The 24,743-nt window shown below is 47.5% G+C and overlaps 1 protein-coding gene across 1 annotated transcript in view; it reads left to right on the top strand.

The window, feature by feature from the left end:
* LOC147464887 (Protein kinase superfamily protein) overlaps nt 1-24,743 on the top strand; it is a 121,466-nt gene that overhangs the window by 15,957 nt on the left and 80,766 nt on the right. Inside the window, exons 2-5 of the mRNA XM_086516982.1 lie at nt 23,184-23,228; nt 23,517-23,555; nt 23,670-23,840; nt 23,938-24,090. Coding sequence (XP_086373108.1) covers nt 23,184-23,228; nt 23,517-23,555; nt 23,670-23,840; nt 23,938-24,090 — 408 coding nt within the window. The remainder of the gene's footprint in view (nt 1-23,183; nt 23,229-23,516; nt 23,556-23,669; nt 23,841-23,937; nt 24,091-24,743) is intronic.

The raw sequence follows: 24,743 nt of genomic DNA, 5'->3' as shown, positions 1-24,743 counted from the left end.
GAGAGGATGAATAGGACCATACAAGAGAAGGTCAGAAGTATGTTGTCTAATGCACAGCTGCCAAATGGGTTTTGGGCTGAAGCTGTATCAACAGCTTTTCATCTTGTAAATAGATCTCCTAGCAAGGTTTTGCAGAAGGATTCAGTGCTAGGGATGGTATGGTCAGGCAAAATACCCTCATACAAGCATCTCAGAGTCTTTGGCTGTGAGGCATATACTCACGTTCCAAAGGAATTTAGGAACAAACTTGAGCCAAAGAGTAGAAAGTGCATCTTTCTAGGCTATGGTAATTCTGGTGAGATGGGGTACAGACTTTGGGATCCCGAATCCAGAAAGGTTGTCCGCAGCAATGATGTTCACTTTAATGAATCCAAATATCATTCTAAACCAGAGAGGGTTGAGGAGATTAAAAGAGTTGTCTTCTAAGAAGATGGACCTGCACGTGCAAGATAAAATGTCAGGGCTCAAGAGGAGCAAGGACAGGATAGAGTGGAACCACAGGTTGTGGCTGAGCCTGAGCCACCTATTGTGCGTAGATCTGGACGTATCACGCGACCTCCTGATAGGTTTGTTCCATCTATGAACTATGTCATGTTGACTGATTGCAATGAGCCTTCATGTTACAAGGAAGCAGTGCAAATGAAGGACTCTGGGAATTGGCAATTGGCCATGCAGTCAGAGATGACAGCTCTGCATAAAAACAAGACATGGAAGCTAGTTAAATTACCACAGGGCAAAAAGGCTCTACCTTGTAAATGGGTTTACAGGTATAAGATCACCGCTCATGATAGTCAGTCAAAGTACAAAGCAAGGCTTGTTGCCAAGGGCTTTAAGCAAGAACAAGGCATTGACTTTGAGGAAGTCTTCTCTCCGGTGGTCAAGATGACTACATTGAGATGCTTTCTTGCATTGGTTGCCATATTAGATTTGGTGTTGCACCAAATGGATGTCAAGACAGCGTTCTTGCATGGTGATTTAGATGTGGAAATTTATATGCAGCAGCCAGAAGGGTTTGTTGAGAAAGGCAAGGAAGATTGGGTATGCCAGTTGTTAAAGAGTCTTTATGGCTTAAAACAATCACCGAGGGCATGGTACCATAAATTCCACAAGTTTATGCTTTTTCAAGGCTACAAACGTAGTGAGTTCGATCACTGTCTATATACAAAGAAGGCTAAGGATGGTAGTTGGCTGGTCCTTATTTTGTATGTGGATGACATGTTGATTGCTGGCAAGCACTTGGAAGAAATTTCAGCTTTAAAGTCAAAGATGGCAAAATCGTTTGACATGAAAGACATGGGTGAGGCAAGTCATATACTTGGTATGCACATTGAGAGAGACAGATCAAAGAAGTTGATTTGGTTATCTCAAACAGAGTATATTGACAAGGTTTTGCAACGTTTCAATATGGAGAAGGGAAAGGCACTGAGTGTTCCATTGCCACCATATGTGAAACTTAGCAAACAAGATTGTCCCGTGTCTGAGGAAGAAAAGGCTAAAATCAATAAGATTCCATATGCGTCTGCAGTGGGTAGTTTGATGTATGCAATGATTGCTACTCGCCCAGACATTGCATTTGCAGTGGGAGTAGTAAGTCGATACATGTCAAACCCAGGCAAGAAACATTGGGAGGAAGTGAAAGGAATATTGAGATACCTGAAAGCTACAAAGAGTATGCGCATATGCTATGGGAGTCAGGAGCTAAGTGTAAAGGGTTTTACAGACTCAGATTATGCAGGTGACTTAGACAACCGAAGGTCTACGTTAGGGTATGTCTTTACATTGGCTGGTGGAGCAGTATCATGGCGTTCTAGATTACAAGATTGTGTTACTCAGTCTACTACAGAGGCTGAATATGTTGCAGCATCAGAGGCATGCAAAGAATCAATTTGGCTTAATTGACTAGTAACAGATTTGGGAATCAAAGAAGAGATGCCTGTGTTATATTGTGATAGTCAAAGTGCTATACAATTGGCTCGCAATCCAGTTCATCACTCAAAGACAAAGCATGTGGATGTGAAGTATCATTTCATCAGGGAAATGTTCGAGGATAAGCAACTTCAGCTTGTCAAAGTTCACACCACAGAAAATCCTGCTGATCTACTTACAAATGGACTTCCCTCAGAGAGCTTTGCGCATTTTCGCAAGCAGTTAGGTGTAGGGTAGTACATCACTTCTCTACATCTCTTGTATATTAGCTTGTATAGTAGCTTCTCTCACACTTAAAGTACCACATTGGACTTAAAGTACCACATTGGACTTTAAGTGGAAGGTTGTTGGGGTATAAAGCCCAATGTGGTCGCCCAGGTAAGTGGGCGGGCCGCCAGGTATGTACACATATTCTTTTGTAAAAACCTAATAAGAACTCACTATGCTCTACACATTACAGTAGAGCGAGTTCACCATATCGTTGTGCTCTTCTTCTCGCACTCTCTCTCGCGTCGCACTTCCGCTCGCACTCCTTCATGTAGGTGCTTGGAAATGTGAGGCTAAGGGCTGAAATGCAAAACACTAATGGGACTGATGGATGTGCAACTGTGACGAGGCTATGGGCTGATTTGGTATCACCGATGGTTGCGATGGGCTGGAATCTGAAAAATGCTGGCTGATCTGGCATCTTGGGCTGAAAAGTGAAAACGCTGGGTTTGATGGTCGGATCAGTAATGGTGCGGCGAGGCTATGGCTGAAAACTGAAAGCGCTGATGCTGATGGGCTGATCTGGTGCAAAAACGCCAGATAGGCTGAGGTACTGTGATTGGTGCTGTTAGTACCGAGGGTAATGATTTATTGTTCAGAAGTGACCCCTAGGGTCACTTATATATCGGGTAAAAGCTGGGAAGGGCAATGCCACTTTAAAAACCCCACGATTTCTAAAATGATGCAAAAATGTCACTTATTAACAAGTTGATGAATTGTTAATAAGAGGTGATTCACATGCAGATAAATACCCAGGATGAGTACTAATGCAACTGTGTTAGGTGCGCACTTCACTTGCGCTACATGGACATGCTTCTACTATAGTCTAGCATGAGTCATTAGCTTAGGATTGAGCCTGGCACCTTTGTGAGCCTCTAGCAAGACGTGCATGTCCAGGCCGGTCATAGTTGCATACCCTCTCTTGCACATTACATCATTTTAGTACTTGGGCTATTAACCGCGTGTGAACCGCCTCTTGTGTGCATATATTAATAAATTAACCCTTCAAATACTCAGATCATGGGCTCGACCCATCAGAATTTTCCTATAAATGCAGCCCCTGGGCTGCGCTAGGATCAGCAGAAGATAGCCAGCGTTTTCAGTAGAAGATAGCCAACTTTTTCAGCCTCATCTCCGCGGCGTTTCCAACCCAGATCTGCCAGCGTTTTCTTCAGCTTTCCTTCAGCGTTTTCAGCCCTAGATGGTCAGCGTTTTTCAGCCAAGACAGCCAGCGTTTTTAGTTGTGAAGCGCCAGCAGACCTCAGCCTTGTCGTGGTTGTAGACCCCTTACCATCGACACCACTAGTAGATTCCGGCATTCAGCCATAGCGTCGTCATCACCGTCATCGACACAGTACCGCAACAGCCAATACCCACCCCTTGTGCCTGAACTCAGCATAAGGATCCCTAGAACCACGTCGTCGTCGTCATCGTCGTCGACATAGATCCATCAAGAACCTCGTTGCCATCGACATAGATCCATAGAACCTCGTCACCGACGTAGACCCATCAGTACCTCGTCGTCGTCGTCATCGTCGTCGACATAGAACCCATCAGTACCTCATCGTCGACGTCATTGTCATCGACATAGAACCAACAGCACCCGTTGTCGTCATCGTTGTCGTCGACATAGAACCTCTCAGTACCCGCAGTACCATCAATACCCGGTAGTACCCAACATTAGTAGCATCAATAATTAGCATCAACATCTCAGCATTTAGACATCATATCAACATTGTGCAAGAATAAAGAAAGTACTTGCTTTGGCAACAGAGCAAGGGGGCCCTTGAGGGTTTGGGACCTGACATACCGTGTCTCCTCTCTCTATCTTTCTCTCTCTCTTTTGTCTCTCTCTTTCTTTCAATTCAGTTTAGTTCTTTCAAGTGAAGTAAAGTGTCCCTTATATTTGTGCGGAGTACTAGATCCGAGCTAAATCCATATACTCTTCCGCTGCACTTGATATTGGTCTAGAGCATTGTGTGCGTTGCACCTTTGTATTAGAGCTTTGTGTGCGCTGCACCTGACAATGGTATCAGAGTTGTGTGTGTGCTTCGACTTCCCGAACCAAAGAACCAAAGAACCATCAAGAACAAGTTTTCATCGGTTTGTGCATCCACATGCATTATAAGCAGTCAGCATCAGAAGAACAGAAAAGTATCCAAAGATAGAAGTTCGGCAATTGTGCCTCACCTTCAACAAGGGGGGATGTCACGTGCGCACTTCACTTGTGCTACGTGGACATGCTTTTGCTACAGTCTAGCATGAGTCATTAGCTTAGGATTGAGGTTGGCACCTTTGTGAACCTCTAGTAGGACGTGCATGTCCCAGGCTGGTCATAGTTGCATACCCTCTCTTGCACAGTACAACATTTCAGTACTTAGGCAATTTACCGCTTGTGAACCGCCTCTTGCGTGCATTGATTTATTAAATGACCCTTCAAATACTCAGATCGTGGGCTGATTTATTAGCGTGCTTGACCTAGCATAATTCTTTCATAACTGCAGCCCATGGGAAGCCCTAGGATCAGCATAATAGGAAGCAGAAGATAGCCAGCGGTTTCAGCCTCATCTCCCTGGCGTTTCCAGCCCCGATCAGCCAGCGTTTTCTTCACCTTTCCATCAGCGTTTTCAGCCCTAGATGGTCAGCGTTTTTTTAGCCAAGACAGCCAGCGTTTCCAGTTGTGAAGCACCAACAGACCTCAGCCTAGCCTCTTCGTGGTTGTAGACCCTCGTTTATAAAGCGCACGGGGTGGACTCGAGGGATCAACGGCGTGCATCCGATCCACCGTTGATCCCTGCTGCGTGACCTAAAAAATTTAGCCTCCCTTCGCCGCGTTCGCTCATCGAGCCCCCGACCTCATCCCACAGACCCCGACACCCTATCCAACCTGCTTATCACGCATCCGTGCAAGCATTGCGAGGCCGCGCATACAAATCCTTGCCCCCCCTGTCACGTGGATCTGACGGTCCAAAGCCCCCGCCTCACCAAAAATTCGCCTCTGCCATAGATCCCATGAGTGACACCCCGTGTCACTTATAAACGAGGGTTGTAGACCCCTTACCATCGACACCGCTAGCAGATTCCGGCATTGAGTCATAGTGTCATCGTCATCATCGTCGTCGACACAATATCCAACACCTAGTACCCCTTGTGCCTTGGTTTGGCATAAGGATCCCTAGAACCTTGTTGTCGTCGTCATCGTCGTCGACATAGATCCACAGAACCTCGCTGTCGACATCATCGTGGTCGACGTAGACCCTTCAATACCTCATCGTCATCATCATCGTAGTCGACATAGAATCCATCAGTACCTGTCGTCGTCATCATCGTCATCGACATAGAACCTCTTAGTATCTCAGTACCTCAGTACCCCGCAATTCCCATAGTACCATCAATAATGAGTAGTACCGAGCATTAGTAGCATCAGTACCCATTAGCATCAGCATCTTAGCATTCAGACATTATATCAGCATTGTGCAAGAATAAAGAAATTACTTGCTCTGGCAATAGAGCAAGGGGGCCCTTGAGGGTTGGGACCCGACATACCATATCTCTCTCTCTCTCTCTCTCTCTCTCTCTCTCTCTCTCTCGTGTCTCTCTTTCTTTCAGTTCAGTTCAGTTCAGTTCTTTCAAGTGAAGTAAAGTGTCCCTTGTGTTTGTGCGGAGTACTAGATCAGAGTTAAATCCATAAACACTTCCGCTGCACCTGACAAACTGTATGGGAACAATGCCTACACGTAGTAAACATTGGCTATGCTCATGTGCAATCAGAGGGTATGCAACTAATCTAAAGTGCCTGGACATGCACGTCCTGCATACAGGCTCACAAGGGTGCCCGAGCACTTCTAGACTAACCTTGACCCTAAAAATAGAAGTAAGCTTGTCCACATGCACATAGGGTTAGATGTGCACGTAACAGTATGATAAAAGATAATAGAGTAATGTTGGTAATAATAGAGTTCTTTTTTTTGGTAATAATAGAGTTAATAAATGTTGGTAATAATAGAGTTAATAAATGTTGGTAATAATAGAGTTCCTTTTTTTTCCGAGAAAAAGATTCTTCTATTAGTTAATGAAACTACCCATAGGGCTACAACCACCTCTTCGAGAGAGGGCTACAACAACCATGATGGGGAGACTCTCCCAATGAAAAAACAACATATGTACAATGAGGCTAAATCAAGAAATGGGAGGAGGGAAAATCCATACAGGTGGACGGTAGTGTCATCTGAGTACACCCTGGACCATGGTGGAAAAAGGCCCAGGACACCAAAGTCGAAGGAAGGCCTCTCTGCGCTCCCTCATGTGGCCGGAGCTGCCCTGAAGTCTCTCGAGCTGTCCTCTGAGAGTGTGGATCAGCTCTAACCAAAGATCGCGAACATTCTCTGCTGGTGGTACAGGGTGAGCCTCAAAGATGCGGAAGCAACGGGCCCGCCAGATGAACCAGAGTGTCAGGCCACTGATGAGCTCCCAACACCCCTCTCTCTCACTGCACCACTCCTGTGGAGTAAGCTCTATGGCAATCTGGAGTGTAGGTCGCCCCCCCCTGCATCACTATCATCCTGCTGGTGGAAGATAGCTCAAATTGAAGTGCCGGGCCCGTGAGAGTGGACCAAGTAGCTGCCTCCCAAGTGTACTGCCGAGCCGTGGAGAGAGCAGGCATCGGCCGAAGAACACGAAGCCACACCTGCTGTGCCAAGGGACAGTCCCAAAGACAGTGACGCTGACTCTCCACAAGATGGTCACAAGCTGCGTGTGCGACCGAGAGACCACTATGCACAAGCCAGCTCCCAACTGCTGTAGCTCTGTGTGCGACCAGCCACTGAAACAAAGTGACTCGCCTCGACCGTCTGGAGTCCCACAACCTCTCTCAAAAAGCTGCCAAGAACTCAGCTGTGAGATCCTCCTCCTGCCAATGAAGTGCTGTAGCAAGGCGAGCCTCTCTTTGTGCTGCCAATTGTGACATCCCAGTCGAACAGTGTACTGAAAGAAAGGGACACCTGGGTGGTCTGCAGAAGAGAAAGGGTCCCTCCAAAGCCACTCTCCAGGATCCCACTGTACTCATGCCAGTGGACAACACTCCCAAGCCCATAGTGTCCAATGTCCAATCTCAAGAGCAGCTAGGTCAGGATCGATGACACAAGTCCTCCCACAGATGCCCACCACTCGGATCTTCTGAAATAGCACTCTGCCACCTACGGGGCCTCTACTGCAACTCGCTGTAAGCGTCCCTCACCCTGTAACTCAAAAAACAGGGAGGGAACAGTCTCTGAGCAAGCCCGAACTGAGATGAGCGTGAAGGCTCCCATCCATCTGGGCGTTGCTGACTCCAGAGGTGTGAGCCACTCAGCTAGTACTACTGCCTCTGAGATGTCCTGGGACATTGTCACGTGACACATTCAACCCTATGTGTCCGTGGACAAGCTACAACACGACAAGGGTTTAGTCAGTTTAGTCAGTCTAGATTTAGAAGTGTTCTGGCACTTTTTGAGTCTGTTCGCAGACCATGCATGCCCAGATACTTAGTGTAGATGCATATCCTTTGGTTGCACACATCATGATAAGAAGCATTCCCATCAGAATCCTTCAGGGGAATTTTCCAGTGCATTTAGCCTATTTTCCCTATTTTTGACATTTTTCACTTATTATTTTTAAGTGACTTTTGTTGGAAAGTAGGTAGGGCAAATTGAGTAAGTTTGTATACAAGCAAACCTAGGCTAGCACTAATTGGCAGAAGAGGCAGCAAGAGCACAAGCTCAACAGGCAACTTCTCCGCAAGAACCCCCTTTGTGGCGTTTTCCCTCCAAGCAAGAAACCACAGCCTAGCGTTTTTCCTCCAAGCACCCATCTCCAGGATAACCTCAACTCTAGCGTTTTCCTCAGCAAGCATCATCGCCATGATCCCCCTTTGCTAGCATTTCCATCAGCAAGAAGTCTCATCGCCATAGCCTCTCAGCGGTAGCGTTTCCAGAACCCCAAGTCGCCCTTTTTGCATGGCGTTTTTTAGAAGATAAAGAACCAGCAGAATTTCAGCCTTTGACAAGCCCCAGAACCGGCAGATTTCAGCCCGCAAAGAGCAGCCCACATCAGCGTTTTGATCCCAGCAGATATCAGCCAATTGCGTTTTTGGACAGCAGGACGAAAGCAGCAGATTTCAGCCAATTGCGTTTTTGGACAGCAGTTGAAAAGCATCATTTTTCAGCCCTTGGATCGGTCACACCATTCCCATCGTCGTCGTTGATCTAACGTAGATTTGCATCAACCACATGCATCCACTTTGTACCAGTTTGTGCAATCAATAGTAGACCACTCTCGCCGACGAGAGTGGGGCCTTTGGAGGAGGGTTTTACAACGTCTCTAGTGTCGTATTCTCTTTTCTTCTCTCTCTCTCAGTCTCATACACTCACGCACAGTGTCCATTCACTTGTTTGTGATCATTGCACTCTCTCATTAAGAATGGAAGGCTCTCCCTTCCATAAGAACAAAAGGAACCTTGAGCACAGTTTGGAGCACTCATCTTGAGCAAAGTTCAAACATTCATTCCGCTGCACCTTACACACATGCTCTGCACCCCTTTCATGCCCTGTAGCTGAAAGTCCTGCAACTCCTCTGACAAGCCTGAAAACTGTAACCGGTCACCTAAAGAGCGTGCTGGACCTGTTGCCATGGAACCCCAGGAAACATGAGGCCGACTACCAACCAAGTGGCCTCCCTGAGTGCTAACCATGGGGTTCCAAACAAGGGGCTGACGCAGGCGCTCCTCCGTGCAAGTAGGCTGCCGCTGCTGCAGGCCTCGCAGCAAGTGCTCCCAAGATCGAAGCAAACCCACAGTGAAGCGGTCCTCCAATCTCCTTCTCAAATCAACTATGTGCATCTCTGTGAAGATCCATCTGGTCGAAGGTTGCTAGGGGGTTCCTGCCTGAGGCACCCTAGCACGAAGCCGCTGTAGCAAGAGCTCCTTCGAGGGCTCCTCACCTAGAAGAAGTCCTCGGACGATGAACTTCCCAAGAAGGGCTATGCTCTGCTGTGCTGGGTCTATGATCCCAAGCCCTCCTTGTGAACAAGGAAGAGTGATGACCTGCCAAGCCACTCTGGCCCAGCTGTCTGAGTGTCATGCCTTGACCAAAGGAAGTTCCCGATCAGTCTTTCTACCTGGCTGATACAAGAACTCGGGAAGATTCAGCAAGAAGTGATGTACCACATAGTAGCCAACAACACCTGGTTGGCCGCTACAACTCTGCCAGCCAAAGAAAGTCGTGCGGAGCTCCAATGTGACAACTTCCTCCTGATAGATAGGAGGAGGGGAGCAATCTGCTGCTCGGGAGACGAGTCCAAACCAACGTGACAGCCCAAGTATCGAGCTGCAGTCCCTGAGGGAATCCACGTGAAACCCTCACCTGGCATCCAATCGGGTACATGAGCACTACCAACCGAGAAAGCCACTGTCTTTCTCCAGTTGATCAGTGCGCTAGATGCACAACAGAAGGTCTCTAGAGCTTGCTCACAACTGTGAAGGTTGGCCTCCTGGCCATCCAAGTACAAGGCTGAGTCGTCAACAAACTCAGCGTCCAGTAGCTCATCTTCCCGAACAGGGAGTGCTAAGCCCCGTAGACCAACCTGCTGCAACACCAAAAACCTGCTCATCGCCTCAACATAGAACAAAAAGAGGAATGGGGCAAGAGGGCAGCCCTGTCTGACCGAACCTGTGAGCATGAAACGATCACCTCTACCTCCTGACAAAAGTACCTGACTGTGTGCCCGTCTGTACAAAGCTGACACCCCTCTGATCCAAGCATCTGAGAAGCCCATCCTATGAGAGTGCCCTCCAGAAAGTCCCAGTCAACTCTGTTGTAGGCCTTCTCAAAATCGAGAAGAAGAATCACCAGATCCTCACTACAGAGCCGCGCTAGGGCAGAAGCCTCTGAAAAAGTAAAGATGTTGTCAAGGATACTACGCTCCTTGACAAAACCTGTCGGAGTCCCATGTATAAGGCTCTCTAGAAGTGGGTGGATCCTCAAACTCAGAGCCTTGGCAAGCATTTTGTAGGCTGAGTTGAGGATGATGATGGGGCGCCACTGTCGAATCTCATCCAAGGAGCCATCCTCCTTGGGAATGAGGAAGATGAGACCCTCACTCATACTGTTAGGCATCTCTCTTGTGTGCAAGATGTACTGAAATGCACTACAGAGATCTGGGCCAAGCAAGTCCCAGTACTCCAAGAAAAAACTGGGAGTCAAGCCATCCTCACCTGGACAGCTACCACGGGGGAGTGCCCTAAGAGTCGTGTGCAACTCCTCAAGCTAAAGTGGCAGCTCAAGCCGCTGACGCATCTCCTCAGTCACAAGGCAAGGCATGTGTGCCCATACCTGCTTCCTGCATGCATCCTGACGCTCTGAATGAGGCTTTGCAGACAGTAACTCACGGTAAAAGTCAGTAGCAACTGCACGCATGTCCTCTGGCTCATAAGCAACTGACCCGTCGGGCCTCCTCAACTAACTGACCTTGGCATGCGTATGCCGAGGTCCCACTGTCTCAAAGAAAGTGTAACCGGCCTGTTAACTTCAAAAAGGGCGGTAGACTTTAGACTTAAACCTTATTTGCTTTCACCCAATTAATTTGTTGCCCACTTTACCTATACTTTCAAGACACAACAAAGGGGAGAGGGATACAGGCTGCTAGATTGCACCTGTATGAGTGGACCGACACCAGATTGGCCCCTAACTTAGGTGCCCCTTTCCGTATTTCTTTATTTTTAAAAAGAGGGATTAAACGCTATGGTTCCGTGCAAGCTGCCCCGCACAAGCTTGGCTGAATTTCAACTGTTCCGGCCCGATTTCGGCAGCATAACTGTACTAGGACCCTTCTCAGTCAGTATTCCCACGCATTGAATAACTTTCCCGACGCATACGGACACTTTGCAAAACCTGACGAGAATCCGCAGCACGCTGAATTCTCTATTTTCAGCCCCGAAAATGCGCTAGATCACCTGTACAGCGGTCCCCTCGCATCCTTGAATCTCTTGGGGGTATTAGGGACCGTTTAGGGCCAAAACCCTAAACCTGCAAAAATACACAGCAGGCTGTGATTTACTGTTTCGGGCTCCGTTTCGCGTGCCGGTCGCATCCGTAGCAAGTCCTCGAGCTCCCGCACGTGTAGGGCTACTTGCCCTTTGAATCGGACGAGATTTCTGGCGTGAAACCTCTCCGAATTCACCTGTACCTGCGGGGGATTAGCCGCTAGCTAATCCAGTACGTGTGCAAGAGGCTCTTGCCTCGGCAATCGCGCATGAACCCACACAACTGTACATTGGTCAATTGAAAAGCCCACTAGAGGGGCATAACATACTGCCATAGTGGAGAGAGAGGGTAGTGCGTAGCGTGGAGGGCATCACTCCTGGCACCACACTGTACATAAGAGGGAAAGGAAGCACTCCATAGCTCTTAACCTGTGACAAAATCTGCAAATGAGCCTCTCTCAGCTTAAAATTCAGCACCACCTTCTCTTGCATGAGGAAAGTGCACCAGAATGTGCCACTTGGCGCATTTACAAGCATTTTCCCGTTTCGGGGTTGCCGCCTAAAAATCTCCCAACCGGTTGACCAGTTGACTTCACGGCAGAGTAAGAAAATGTTCTCCTTGTCATTCCGGAGGTAATGATGCAAACACATTTTCAGGTCCCAAAATAGCAGTTCCCTAAATTTTAGGAGATGCTGCCATTGTATCTTTCTAGGTCATCTGACCCCCTTTGTACACTACAGCCACACCCAAAACTGAAATGTAGTCTCTGTAGCAAAGCATTCCACTTTGGCTAGTCAATGACCCCACTTTGGCTAACCATAGTCTTTGTGCAACCTTAGTGCTCTCTTGCCCTTAGGCCTGGACTCCCTCTGGACAGTTCCACACTAGCTATGCAATGCAAGGCAGTTAGATTTCCCAAGGGGTGTTTCCAAAAAGTTAGTAATTAAATAATAAGAAAGAAATCAACAAAAAGGATAGATAGTAGTCACACGCTGGTGACATACCCCCCTCTTGAAATCTCAAACGTCCTCGTTTGCATCTATGTCGTACATACTCACAGTCAACACTGATGTATTCAACACCTGTCGACATATGTACGACACATACATGCTCATTGTCAACCCTGGTGTATTCAACACCTCGTCGACATATGTATTGCCTGCGTGTGAACCCTGTCCCAATGACATAGTGGTAGCTTCGCACTCTGCCATTGCTTTGAGTCATTAACTTTCCAATGACAAAATGGTAGCTTCACATTTTGCCACTGTCTTTCAGTACATGTTGGGCCCAGTAACACTTTCGCGCATACCCAAACAGATAGTTTAAGAATGTACCCTTTAATAGAAGCAATTACTGTATCCTTGACAAACTGACAAGAAATACTCACTTCTATAGCACTAACCAAACTTTTGGACATTCCATAAGAGCAATTGCCAAACTGACAATCTGTACAGCTCTAACATTCATGTAACAGGTATTTCATTTGAGCTCACTTGAAATACCATGTACATCATTTCTTTCAGAAGCCATTGTCACACTGACAATCCATGTAGCTTTGAAACTCAAGGGGTCAAGGTAGGTTGCAAATCGAAGGCTTCAAGGTAAAGTGATAACACAGTTGGTGACTCTGCAAGTTCACCTTCTTCCATCCACTTAGCATCCATTGGTGGATAGTTTCTGAAATTTACCAAGTAACGCCTAGCAACCTTGCCTTTCACTTTTCTTTCTTTATGTGCCAAAATCTAGTCCGGGACCAAGATCTCGTCAAGTTCCTCGACTTGCGGCTGATATTCAGCGGGCATATCCTCTGGCACATCACCCACATAGGGTCTGAGAAGACTCACATGAAACGCATTGTGAATCTTCCAACTGTCATGCAATTTCAGCCTACATGCAACATCACTGATTATGTCGCACACTTGAAAAGGCCCATAGTAACGCATGCTGAGCTTTGGAAAGAGTCTTTCCTTGCCCTTCATCTTCTTTAACCTTGCCTTTTCAAAGCGTAGAAGCACCCAATCAGCAAGTGAAAATACCACTTCACGACGGTGACGATCAGCTGCTTTCTTTTGCTTTGCTTGAGTCTTTTCTAAGGCCACTTTGACCTTCTTGTACATTTCATCCATGTCCTGAACATACTTATCTGCTTCAAATATCTTGTCCTTTGTATGCAGTATGGGAGGAACTTTCTTGCCACCTTCAACTATCTCAAAAGGTGCCTTGCCAGTTGATGAATGCACTGTATTATTGTATGAATACTCCACCAATGGCAAATATTGCTCCCACTTTCCTTTATGCTCTGACACATAGCACTTCAGCAGATCTAGGACAGTAGAATTTGCCTCTTCTGACTGCCCATCTGTTTGAGGATGAAATGACGAAGAGAATTTGAGCATGGTGCCCATATTCTCAAACAAGCCTCTCCAGAACAAACTTGTCATGCGCGGATCACGGTCGCTAACAATCGACTGTGGCATGCCATGATACTTGAAAATATTGCTCATAAACAAGCGTGCCATCGGATCTGGCTTTATCTTCTTCTTGACAGGAATAAAATGAGCCTGTTTGCTGAATCTGCAAATAACGGTCCAAATACCATCGTTTCCTGTCTGCGTTCTCGGAAGATCAAAGATAAAATCCATAGCAATACTTTTCTATGGTTCATCTGGAATAGGTAGTGGTTGCAATAACCCTGGTGCCTTTTGCCTGTCAAACTTGACCTTCTGGCAAATTAGGCATTCTTGCACAAAGGCATCCACATCCCTTTCTGAATGTAGGCCAATAGAAGAATGTCTCAACCGCTTTAACTGTAGCATCGATACTACGATGCCCTGCATACGGTGGGACATGACTCTCTTCCATAACTTTGCGTCGCAATGGCTTTGTGACACACAATCTGCCATGCATCATCATGAAGCCATCTTTGAGGAGATAGTGTTCATGACGTTGTCCATCCATTAGCTGCTCGAAGACCCTTGCAAAATCTTCATCATTTGCATACTGTTGTCTCATATCATCAAGTTCATGATGATAAGGAATTGACACAGCTGAAATTTGTGGCTTCCTTGACAAGGCATTAGCCACAACGTTCTTCTTGCCTTCCACATGGACAATCTGAAAATGGAACATGGACAAGATATTTGCCCATCGCATATGCTTCTCAGATAACTTTGTCTGTGTCAAGAAGTATCGCAAGGTCTGATGGTCCGTTTGGACAACGAAATCTGCACCTAGCAGGTAGTGTTTCCAACTTAAGAGCGCATGAATCACAGCCAGTAACTCTTTCTCATAGACCTGCATGGTCATCTATGGCCGTTGCAAAATTCTGTTCTCATAGGCTACTACCCTGCCATCTTGCATTAGCACTGCACCAATGCTACTACCACAGGCGTCACACTGGACCACAAATGACTTCCTAAGATCTGGCAACACAATGACTGGATCTGAAGTCATCTTTTCCTTTAAGAGATTAAAAGCTGAAATCTCTTTCTGTGTCCATCTAAAGGAGTCGCCTTCTTTTGAAGAGCATGTAGAGGTGAAGCAATCTCAGCGAAATTTCGGATAAACCTTTTGTAATAGGAGCATAGTCCCAAGAAACTTCGGACATCGTGCACCGTCTTCAAATCTGGTCATGACTTGATCGCTTCAACTTTTGCAGGATCCATTCTGACACCATCCTTTGAGACAATGTGTCCCAGAAAGTGGATCTCTTCCAGAAAAAATTCACTTTTCTTTGCATTGATGAGCAACCTATGACTGCGTAGCTCTTCGAACACAATGGCCAAGTGATGCCTATGCTCCTCTTCATTCTTTGAGTAGACTATCATGTCATCAAAGAATGTACCAACAAACTGCTGGTGTGGACGGAAAATTCTGTCCATCATCCTATTAAACAGGAGGATTTGTGAGACCAAAGGGCATCACTAAAAATTCGTGAAGGCCAAACGTTGTTCTAAAAGCAGTCTTGTGCACATCCTATGATCTAATGCGGATCTGATGGTACCCACTCTTTAGATCTATCCTGCTAAACATAGCCGCTCCTTCTGATTTGTCCAGAATATCATCAATTCTAGGTATAGGGAACCTATTCTTGATGGTATTCTTGTTCAGTGCACGGTAGTCGATGCACATACGCCATAAGCCATCCTTTTTCTGCACCAACAACACTGGAGAACAGAATGGGGATGAACTGGGCTGAATCAGCCCCTTTTCTAATAGCTCCTGTACTTGGCCCATTATCTCTTTCTGCTGAGCCGCACTAACCCTGTACGGAGGCTTATTTGGTGGGCTACTGCCTGGCACCAAATCTGTCGCATGGTCCTCGGGTCTCTCTGGCGGTAATTGAGACGGTAATGAATTGAAAAAACAGTCACTATACTGTTGTAAAAACATTGACCTTTCTTTATCTAGCACAGATAAATTTGATTCATCACAATCTGACACTTCACGTGCAAAAACCAAGTACACAGAAAGATGCTTTTTCATTACAGAAGTAATAGCAAAAGCTGATACAGTGGGAATAGACTCCTCTTTAAGCTTTACATCTAGAATGTGAGTCTTTCCCCTGCTCTGTACAGTGATCTTTTTTGTTGTAGGCATCCATGATTCCGTGTACACGAAATAACCAAGGAATACCTAACAACACATCACATCCGTCCAGTGGCATGATGTAAAATTCTTCAGCATCTACATAGGACTGGATATGCAGGCGCAACTTTCCGATGATGGGTGTCAGCCTCTGTATGGCCAGGACATGCCAAACCTGCCTCTGCTGTATACCCCATCTCTTGAGGTCTGATTCCCAACTTTGAAGCCAATTCTGGGGAAATGAAGTTGACTTTGGCACCTGGATCAAAGAAGATAAGCACTATTTGATCCCTAACCTTTCCCCATGGTCTGCAAAGCTCACTTGCGTCTGAATTTGGCTTGTCGCCCACCATATCTGGCACTAGACCAACCATGGGCTTCTTTCCTTTCTTGTCCTCGTCTTCAGAATCAGCTGGCCTTTTCTTTGTAGGACAATTGTAAGCAATATGGCCAGGCTGCTCACAGATAAAGCATTTGTTCTCTGACCTCAGGACCTTCTTTTGCTCTTCCGACTTGCGAGGAAAACGTCTTTTCCATTTCTTCGCAGGTCCCTTTTCTGATTCAGCTGTAGCTTTGTCTTTCCCTTCGTTGGCCGGCTCCTGAGTCACTTTAGGAACCTCCTTGGGAACGTACTTCTTCTCTGAATTTTTCTTGGTTGATCCTTCCTTGACGCCAGTATTGAATTCACAATCTTCTCCCTTGAGCAAACGATTGCCAGTGTTTGCTACCTCGATGAGCTGCGTCAAAGTAGTGACTTTGGTCTTCGTGCAGTATTTTCTCAATCCTTTGGGTAGGCCACAACAGTATTTTTCAATCTGTTCTGTCAATGGCACAAACCTATAGGAAGTTACTTGTAGTAGAGATTTCCAAAACTTCCGATTGTAGTCATCGAGATTCTTGCAAGTGGCAGCATTAAGCTGGTGCCATTCTGTCATGACATCTGCTTCAAAGTCATCAGATAACCATGCTGTTGCAAAAATCTGCTTGAAGTAAATCCATGTGGACGGAGCTTGCCCTTGCAGCAATAAAGTTGTCCACCATTGTCCCGCATTCCCTGTCAACAAAGTGGCTGCCTTGCGGACCTTTGAAGCCTCTGTAAAGTTTCCCCCTGCATAGGCCTTGTCAAACTGCTGGAGGAATGAGAGAGCCTTCTTCCTGTCATCAAACCCTGTAAAGGTCGTGAAAGTCACACCTTTGCTACCTTCTTTGTACGGAGTTGGCCTCTCGAGCGGCGTTAAATTGTCATATGGAAGTGACTGAAACATGGGAACACTGTTAGGGTTCATTTGTGTTCCCTGATTTGGCTGCTGATTTGTAATTCCAGCCATACCAAAATTTGCTTGCGGCATCCCAAATTGGCCCTGAGTGCTTTGAAACCCTGGTAGCATGCCTGTGACACCATACATGGGGTTAGGCATCATCGTTTGAGCACCCCCGAACATTGTTCCTGGCGTGAAAAATCGATTTCCAGGTGCATGAGCAACCATGCTCTGGAATACCGATCCACCTCCAAAATAGCCAAGGTGTACTGAAGGTGGTGGGAAGACTTGTTGCATAGCCTGTAGGTTGCTTCCCTGCCCATTAGAACCAGTTATAGGCTGCTGAAAGGTGGCGGGCTGAATTGGTACAGGTTGAGAAACTGGCATCTTAGCCACCTGTTCTTGCACCTTAGGCACAGGTTGTGGAGATTGCATATTCTCCGTCTAGTGTACAGGTGTTTCCATTGACTCTGCAGTATGAATCACCTGTCCTTGAGCCTTAGCAGGCTTTTGAATATGATCCAGTGACCCAACTTGCTGAGACGGAAGAGGAGGTTGCAGAAAGGCTAAAAACCTCGGGTTCTGCATTACTTGTATCAACATAGCCACAGCAATAGCCAACTGGGTCCTGAATATATCTTCATCCGTCCGTGGTGGTCTTGAAGACTCACCCACTTCATGTGTTTGTTGACCCTGTGAAGAGGAAATCCCTTCAGTCACATCATCTGGTCTGTCAGCCATAATTGCAATTCCCTGTGTCTGGTCTATGATCCCCTGTGCCTTTAAGCCCAACCTGACCAAGGCTCACTTCTATGGGAAAAAGTGATTTAATCCCGGGGATGGAACCATGTTACCGGCCTGTTAACTTCAAAAAGGGCGGTAGACTTTAGACTTAAACCTTATTTGCTTTCACCCAATTAATTTGTCGCCCACTTTACCTGTACTTTCAAGACACAACAAAGGGGAGAGGGATACAGGCTGCTAGATTGCACCTGTATGAGTAGACCGACACCAGATTGGCCCCTAACCTAGGCGCCCCTTTCGGTATTTCTTTATTGTTAAAAAGAGGGAATAAACGTTGTGGTTCCCTGCAAGCTGCCCCGCACAAGCTTGGCTGAATTTCAACTGTTCCGGCCCGATTTCGGCAGCATAACTGTACTAGGACCCTTCTCAGTCAGTATTCCCACGCATTGAATGACTTACCCGATGCATACGGGCACTTTGCAAAACCTGACGAGAATCGGCAGCACGCTGAATTCTCTGTTTTCAGCCCGGAAAATGCGCTAGATCACCTGTAGAGCAGTCCCCTCACATCCCCGAACCTCTTGGGGGTATTAGGGACCGTTTAGGGCCAAAACCCTAAACCTGCAAAAATACACAGCAGGCTGTGATTTACTGTTTCGGGCTCTGTTTCGCGTGCCGGTCGCATGCAAGTCCTCGAGCTCCCGCACGTGTAGGGCTACTTTCCCTTTGAATCGGACAAGATTTCTGGCGTGAAACCTGTGCGAATTCACTTGTACCTGCGGGGGATTAGCCGCTAGCTAATCCAGTACCTGTGCAAGAGGCTCTTGCCTCGGCAATCGCGCATGAACCCACACAACTGTACATTGGTCAATTGAAAAGCCCACTAGAGGGGCATAACATACTGCCATAGGGGAGAGAGAGGGTAGTGCGTAGCGTGCAGGGCATCACTCCTGGCACCACACTGTACATAAGAGGGAAAGGAAGCACTCCATAGCTCTTAACCTGTGACAAAATCTGCAAATGAGCCTCTCCCAGCTTAAATTCAGCGCCACCTTCTCTTGCATGAGGAAAGTGCACCAGAATGTGCCACTTGGCGCATTTACAAGCATTTTCCCGTTTCGGGGTTGCCGCCTAAAAATCTCCCAACCGGTTGCCCAGTTGACTTCACGGCAGAGTAAGAAAATGTTCTCCTTGTCATTCCGGAGGTAATGATGCAAACACATTTTCAGGTCCCAAAATAGCAGTTCCCTAAATTTTAGGAGATGCTGCCATTGTATCTTTCTAGGTCATCTAACCCCCTTAGTACACTACAGCCACACCCAAAATTGAAATGTAGCCTCTGTAGCAAAGGATTCCACTTTGGCTAGTCAATGACCCCACTTTGGCTAACCATAGTCTGTGTCCAACCTTAGTGCTCTCTTGCCCTCAGGCTTGGACTCCCTCTGGACAGTTCCACACTAGCTATGCAATGCACGGCAGTTAGATTTTCCGAGGGGTGTTTCCAAAAAGTGTAAGTAAATAAATAATAAGAAAGAAATTAACAAAAAGGATAGATAGTAGTCACATGCTGGTGACAGAAAGCACCAGTCACTCTTATCACCCACTTGTGTCCACTGAGATGCCTGTCGATGGAAAGCAAACTCATGGCGCGGCTCCTCTGTGCTAACAAGCTCCTGATGAGCCTGCTTTAACTGCTCCTCCAACCAGGATTGTCTGGATGCTGCTCCTGCATCCTCTGCAAGGAAGCAACGTCCCGTTTGAGACGTTGCTCCTCCTCTCTCACTGCAGCCAGGCAAGCCAAAGACTCTTGGAGAAAGAAGCGACTAAGCTGAGCTAGTCTTGAGGCCACTTTGTCAGCAGGAGAATCCTGCATGTCCAAGCTCTCTGTCCAGAGAGCCTCTACTCGCTCTCTGAGTGCAGAGTCCAGCAAGACCCTTTGAGAGATGCGAAGCATCGTGCTCCCCCTCCTCTGTCTATCTGCCACTGTGAGGATCATTGGTGCATGGTCCGAGCAGGAAGTCCCTACTAGAATGCCAATTGTCCCATCCAAGTCACAGAAATGGTCACTAGTGTAGAAGCGATCTATTCGCGATAGATTCACTCCGCCCACTGTGCGGTCCGAACGAGAGAAGGCCAGGCTGTCTGGGGACCTCACAAAGCTAGAGTGGTGCCACACATCCGAAACCCTCAGTCATATAAAACCTCTCCCAAGCTGCCTGCTCAACTCCATGCATAGTAGCATGGCTACCACCAATCCTGTCAGAAGGGTCCTCCAACATGTTGAAGTCACCCCCTATGCAGCACTGCTCTGCCTGCGGTAGAGACTCAACAATCTGTGACCAAAACTCTGCTCGTGCACTCGCCACATTGGTCGCATATATGTTCAGGAAGCCCACAAGGTAACCCTGAACCTGCAGAGTGATCCACTGAGCCCTGCCTGGCACAATTATCCCTATGCCCACAATGGCCTGCTGCAAAGAATCTGCAATACTCATACATACTCCACCTTGGATGCCTCCAGGTCCAAAAGCAGCTGACCAAAAAGTATCATATCGTCCACGCAAGAGCTGACCACAACGTCTAATGTGGCTCTCACGCAGATGATGCTCCTGTAGCATAAGGAGATCAATCTCTCCTCCCACAAGGCAACGTTGAAGCTCCTGACGCAGTTGGCCCCTCTGACGCTGATGAGGAGTCGCCGAGAAAGCGTGTAAAATCGTAGGCAAAGAAGTCCCATCGACACCGAATGTCGAAGCTCGTCAGACCACGAGGGACTGGGAGACGTCTGTACCTGTAGAGGGGGTTACAAGAAAGGCTATCCCTCTCTCGCCAAGCGACTTGTGGCAAAGGCGTTGCCAAGAGCTATCCTAGTAGTCGGAGATGGCCTTGCCTCCTGAGTTGACTGTGGAACTGGAGCGGGAGTGGGGGGGGTGTAGCAGCAGAGGAGTGGGGGAGAAGAGGGGCGGGAGGGATTGACAAAGGTAGAGGGGCGAGGGGGAGAGGCGGCGGGAGCAGAAGGCGGGGGGGAGGCTGATGAGGAGAGAGGGAAGTCGGGGAGAGGAGGGGCTCTTGAGGGTGAAGCTGAGGTGGGGCTTGGGGCAGGGACCTCGTCCTGCTCAAGAGGTCCGAATCGGTTCCCCGTGGGAGCCCACTACTGTTGGGCAGGCGCCTGAGGACCACTCTAGGTGCCAGGCTATCGCTGTGGCCCCTGCCGTCGTTGACCACGAACAATGTGGCTGCTGGCCAGCCCTTGCAAGCTGGGGCTGAGTCTGCGGTGAAGGTCGGGGCCTCCTCCGTGGACAGGCCTTTGCAAGATGGCCCATTTGTCGACAAATGAAGCATTGGTTTGGGAGGCCCGAATACTCCACGTTCTGTCTAAATCAACCCCCACTCACTCAAGGAAGGAGGATGACCTTCGGGAGAGTGTGTGTCCCTAACCAGAACGCGAACTGAGAGAATGCCGGCCACCTTGGCAGCTACTGAGGCTGTCGTGCGAGGTGTCTCCAGGACAGTCCCAATCACTGAGCCTATCCTGGACAAAAGTGGTAGGTACTCCCTCCGCAAACCAGGAAAGCAGACGGAGATGGGAATGTCTGCCTCCTCTACCAAAACATCTGAAGGAGGGTCAAAACCATGTCTCCACTGTTGAAAGTGAGCGCGAACCGCTCAGATGGTCAAGGGGCTCATGGCGATGACATTGGACGCCATCTTGGAGGTCTCAAACTCGATTTGATAGTAGCCTTGGAGGATCTGAACGTCTAAGATCTTGCCCACCTCTGCGAGAAGGCGGGCCTGGAGAAGGTCACGCAGCTCTCCTCTGCTAGGTTTGGTGCCGAGAATCTTGCAGATGACAGAAGTGGCCTGCGAGCGCTCTACCTCTGCGGCTAGGCTCGCTTGCTCTGTTGGTGAAAGAGCAAGTCGAATGGTGGGCTCAGCGGGGTCGGGTGAGGGAACTTCGGAGGAGTCCCTCTGTGGCGGAGCTTGAGCCTCCATTTGTGTCTGCTGCTGTGAAGAAAGGCGAAGAGTCGTTGACGAGAGGAGGCCTTCTGCGCCCGAGTACGTTGAGGAAGATGATGATCTCAGTCAAGCAGAAAACGGCGGATGCGAGGCGGGGGTTTTGCGGGGGGGGGGGGACTGGGGGGCAGGCGGGCAGGCTGCGCACAGCTCAGGACTGGGCAGCACGCGTATAGGGCAAAATGGGCGGGCAGGCAGTGGGGCTGCGCACCGCAGGGCAGCAGGTTGGGGGGGGGGGGGGTGTGCATGTGGAAGCTGGAACGAGACGGCGAGGGAGAGGACAGCAGCAGCGAGCCTTCTTCACCTTTCCAAGCTCAGGCTTAATCAACAATAGAGTTCTTTGATTGCTACTACTAACAAATAACCCTATTTGAAGGTTGTTTCAACCTACTATAGTTGGAGAGGGAGAGAGCTTGAAAGTTGAGACTCGAGAGGGAGCTTGAGTTTTGAGAGGGAGAGAGCTTGAGAGCTTGAATGGAGATGTGAAGGGGTGGGGAGGGGGGAAGTAAGGGTGTTCTTAAAATGATGGCGTTTTTTGCCTTATTGAGGAAAAATTTCCCTTGCCGTTCCGGCCGAGTTCCGCCTGTTCCTCAACGGACCGTTCCGGTAAGAGACTGCCACCTGGAACGTCCGGCTGTTCCGGAAGGTTCCGTCCACCTGCAAGTGTCCGGAACGCCGTTCCGGCAGTCCTTGGCCAAAAAAGGGCCTTCCCCGGGATCACTGGTAAAAGGTATAAGAAATCTCGACCCACTTAAGCAACCTCACATAGATATTCAGGCCGGGAATTTTTCTTTTAAAGAAATGCCACACGTACGGATCCGTACGGTATAGACATATTGTATGGATGGGATTGGTACGGCACGTATGGTACAACTTTGCGGTGGTTCCAGCCTCCTAGGTTCTGGGTACTTTTCCCAGATTTCTTGTATGCAACTACCTTGCTTGTAGCTACCTGAACATCAAAATGATATTTGGCAGACATTTTTTTAACGTTAACTGGTCTCAAAATTGAGCTAGCTCATACTTCTTTTGGTCCAAGGGTGATCTTGAGGGGTCTTGCATTGAAAAATTTAAATAATTTATGTATATAGAATGGAATTTTACCCCTTGTGACTGTATTCTGGACAGGGCAAGGAAATTGCTAGCTCAAAAACCTCAAGTCCTTTCAGCGCCATTGTTGTAGTTTCAGTCATTACAGTGGCATTGTTGTAGTTTCTTGAATGTTCAGTCTGCATTTAAATTACTACTGCCAAGCTTGGAAAACAAGCAATAAATTCATTTCCAAAGGGAGGCTTGTTTCATCCTGAAAGTTTAATGACTCTGGCTTTTAGTATTCTGTAGTGACTTGGGTTTATTTCTTCTTTTGTAGAAGCGGGCAGGAGAGCTGCGTGCGGCACTAGTGCAATTGGGCCCTGTATGTACATCTGACATTGTGACTTTGCAATTGTCCATATGTGACTTAGTGGCTTTGTTTGCTTTTATGAAGAGTTTTGATTGGGCTTTAATAGTAAGTTTTGGATGGTTCTGTCAGGACATACTCTTGGCCAAATCAACTTCTTGAATTATAGTGTTATAAGGAATCTTGTGTTTGTTTAGTGTTACATGAGTTGGCTAATATCCTAGGGGTGTTCATGTTGTCTTAGTGTTTTAATGAAGCTGAACATTGCCTGCCATCTTAGCTTGGTGCTGGGTTTGAGTGCAGGCTTTTGTCAAAATCGCCCAAGCAGTCTCATCACGGCCTGTAAGTTGAACAAATTTTGCAATCGAGCTTGATCTCTGGCTTCTCGCTATTTTATCCCCTTTTGATGATCTGCGCACTGCCTCTGAAGCATTTGATGTTAAAAATTGTCTGCAGGATGTGATACCTCCTGCATATCTAGAAGAGCTCTCACTACTTCAAGACCAGATTGCACCTTTTGCAACTGATGCTGCTTTGAAGACAATAGAACAAGAGCTGGGATTACCAGTAGATTTAATATTTTCTGAGATCACTCCGCAGCCTGTAGCAGCAGCATCTCTTGGTCAGGTACTCATTTTCTTATGAACATTGGTTTTGAGTTAGGTAATGGACTGTTTTTCTCTACTTAATTTCTTGATTTGGAAGGTGTATGCTGCATTGACAGGTGTATCAGGCTCGTCTGCGAGTAAATGGGCAAACTGTAGCCGTCAAAGTACAACGGCCAGGTGTTCGAGCGGCAATTGCTTTGGATATATTCATTCTACGTTTGCTTGCTGGTTTTGTGCGTAGAGCTGGCAAGTTCAACACAGATCTTGAGGTTCTTGCTTTGATCTTAAACATTCACCAAAATATTTCTGTGCACCAACATCGCCTTAAGTTTGAAATTGAAGAAAAATTAGAATTCTTCTCTCTTGCTTGTGAGATGAGACTCCAAAACCATTGTAGTGACATCTACATGGATTTGCGGAAGGCTTGTGCTTTTTTGCTGCTATTTCTTCGGAGGTCAAACTGATGATGACTTGGCATCCAAGTTATCTCTTTTGTAAGTTTAGGAACATCTAGGCCAATCTTTTTTCTGGATTGGCGTAAAGGCAGCTTTGGGCTGATGTGGGGCATTCATGAGAAGAAGATAGAAGTGTAGCCTCAGGGTTTCTAGGCGCCTGCAGCTACTAGCAGCAGAAACAGTCTTTGTTTGGCACCCCCTGCATCTTAATTGCCTTGCCTTTGACCACGAGGTGCTAGATCTTGGCTATCCAGCCCTAGAATTGGTCCTGGATGCATCAGATCTCTCATGAAGACGACTTCTACATAGCTGTGCCTTTGAGGATTTATAGCTGCCAGCCATAGCCAGCCCCCAAGCCACCAGCAGTAAGTAGTTGGATTTCTAAAGCAAGCCTCTTTTATCTTCTTGTTGAAGGAGAACTTCAGCCTTGAGGGAGCAGCCATTCTCAGCTGCCAAAGCAAGCCTCT

Source organism: Adiantum capillus-veneris, chromosome 1, assembly GCF_014529385.1.
Source record: "Adiantum capillus-veneris isolate H3 chromosome 1, ASM1452938v2, whole genome shotgun sequence".
In the NCBI taxonomy this organism is placed as follows: Eukaryota; Viridiplantae; Streptophyta; class Polypodiopsida; order Polypodiales; family Pteridaceae; genus Adiantum; species Adiantum capillus-veneris.
This window is presented reverse-complemented; position numbering and strand designations above follow the sequence as displayed.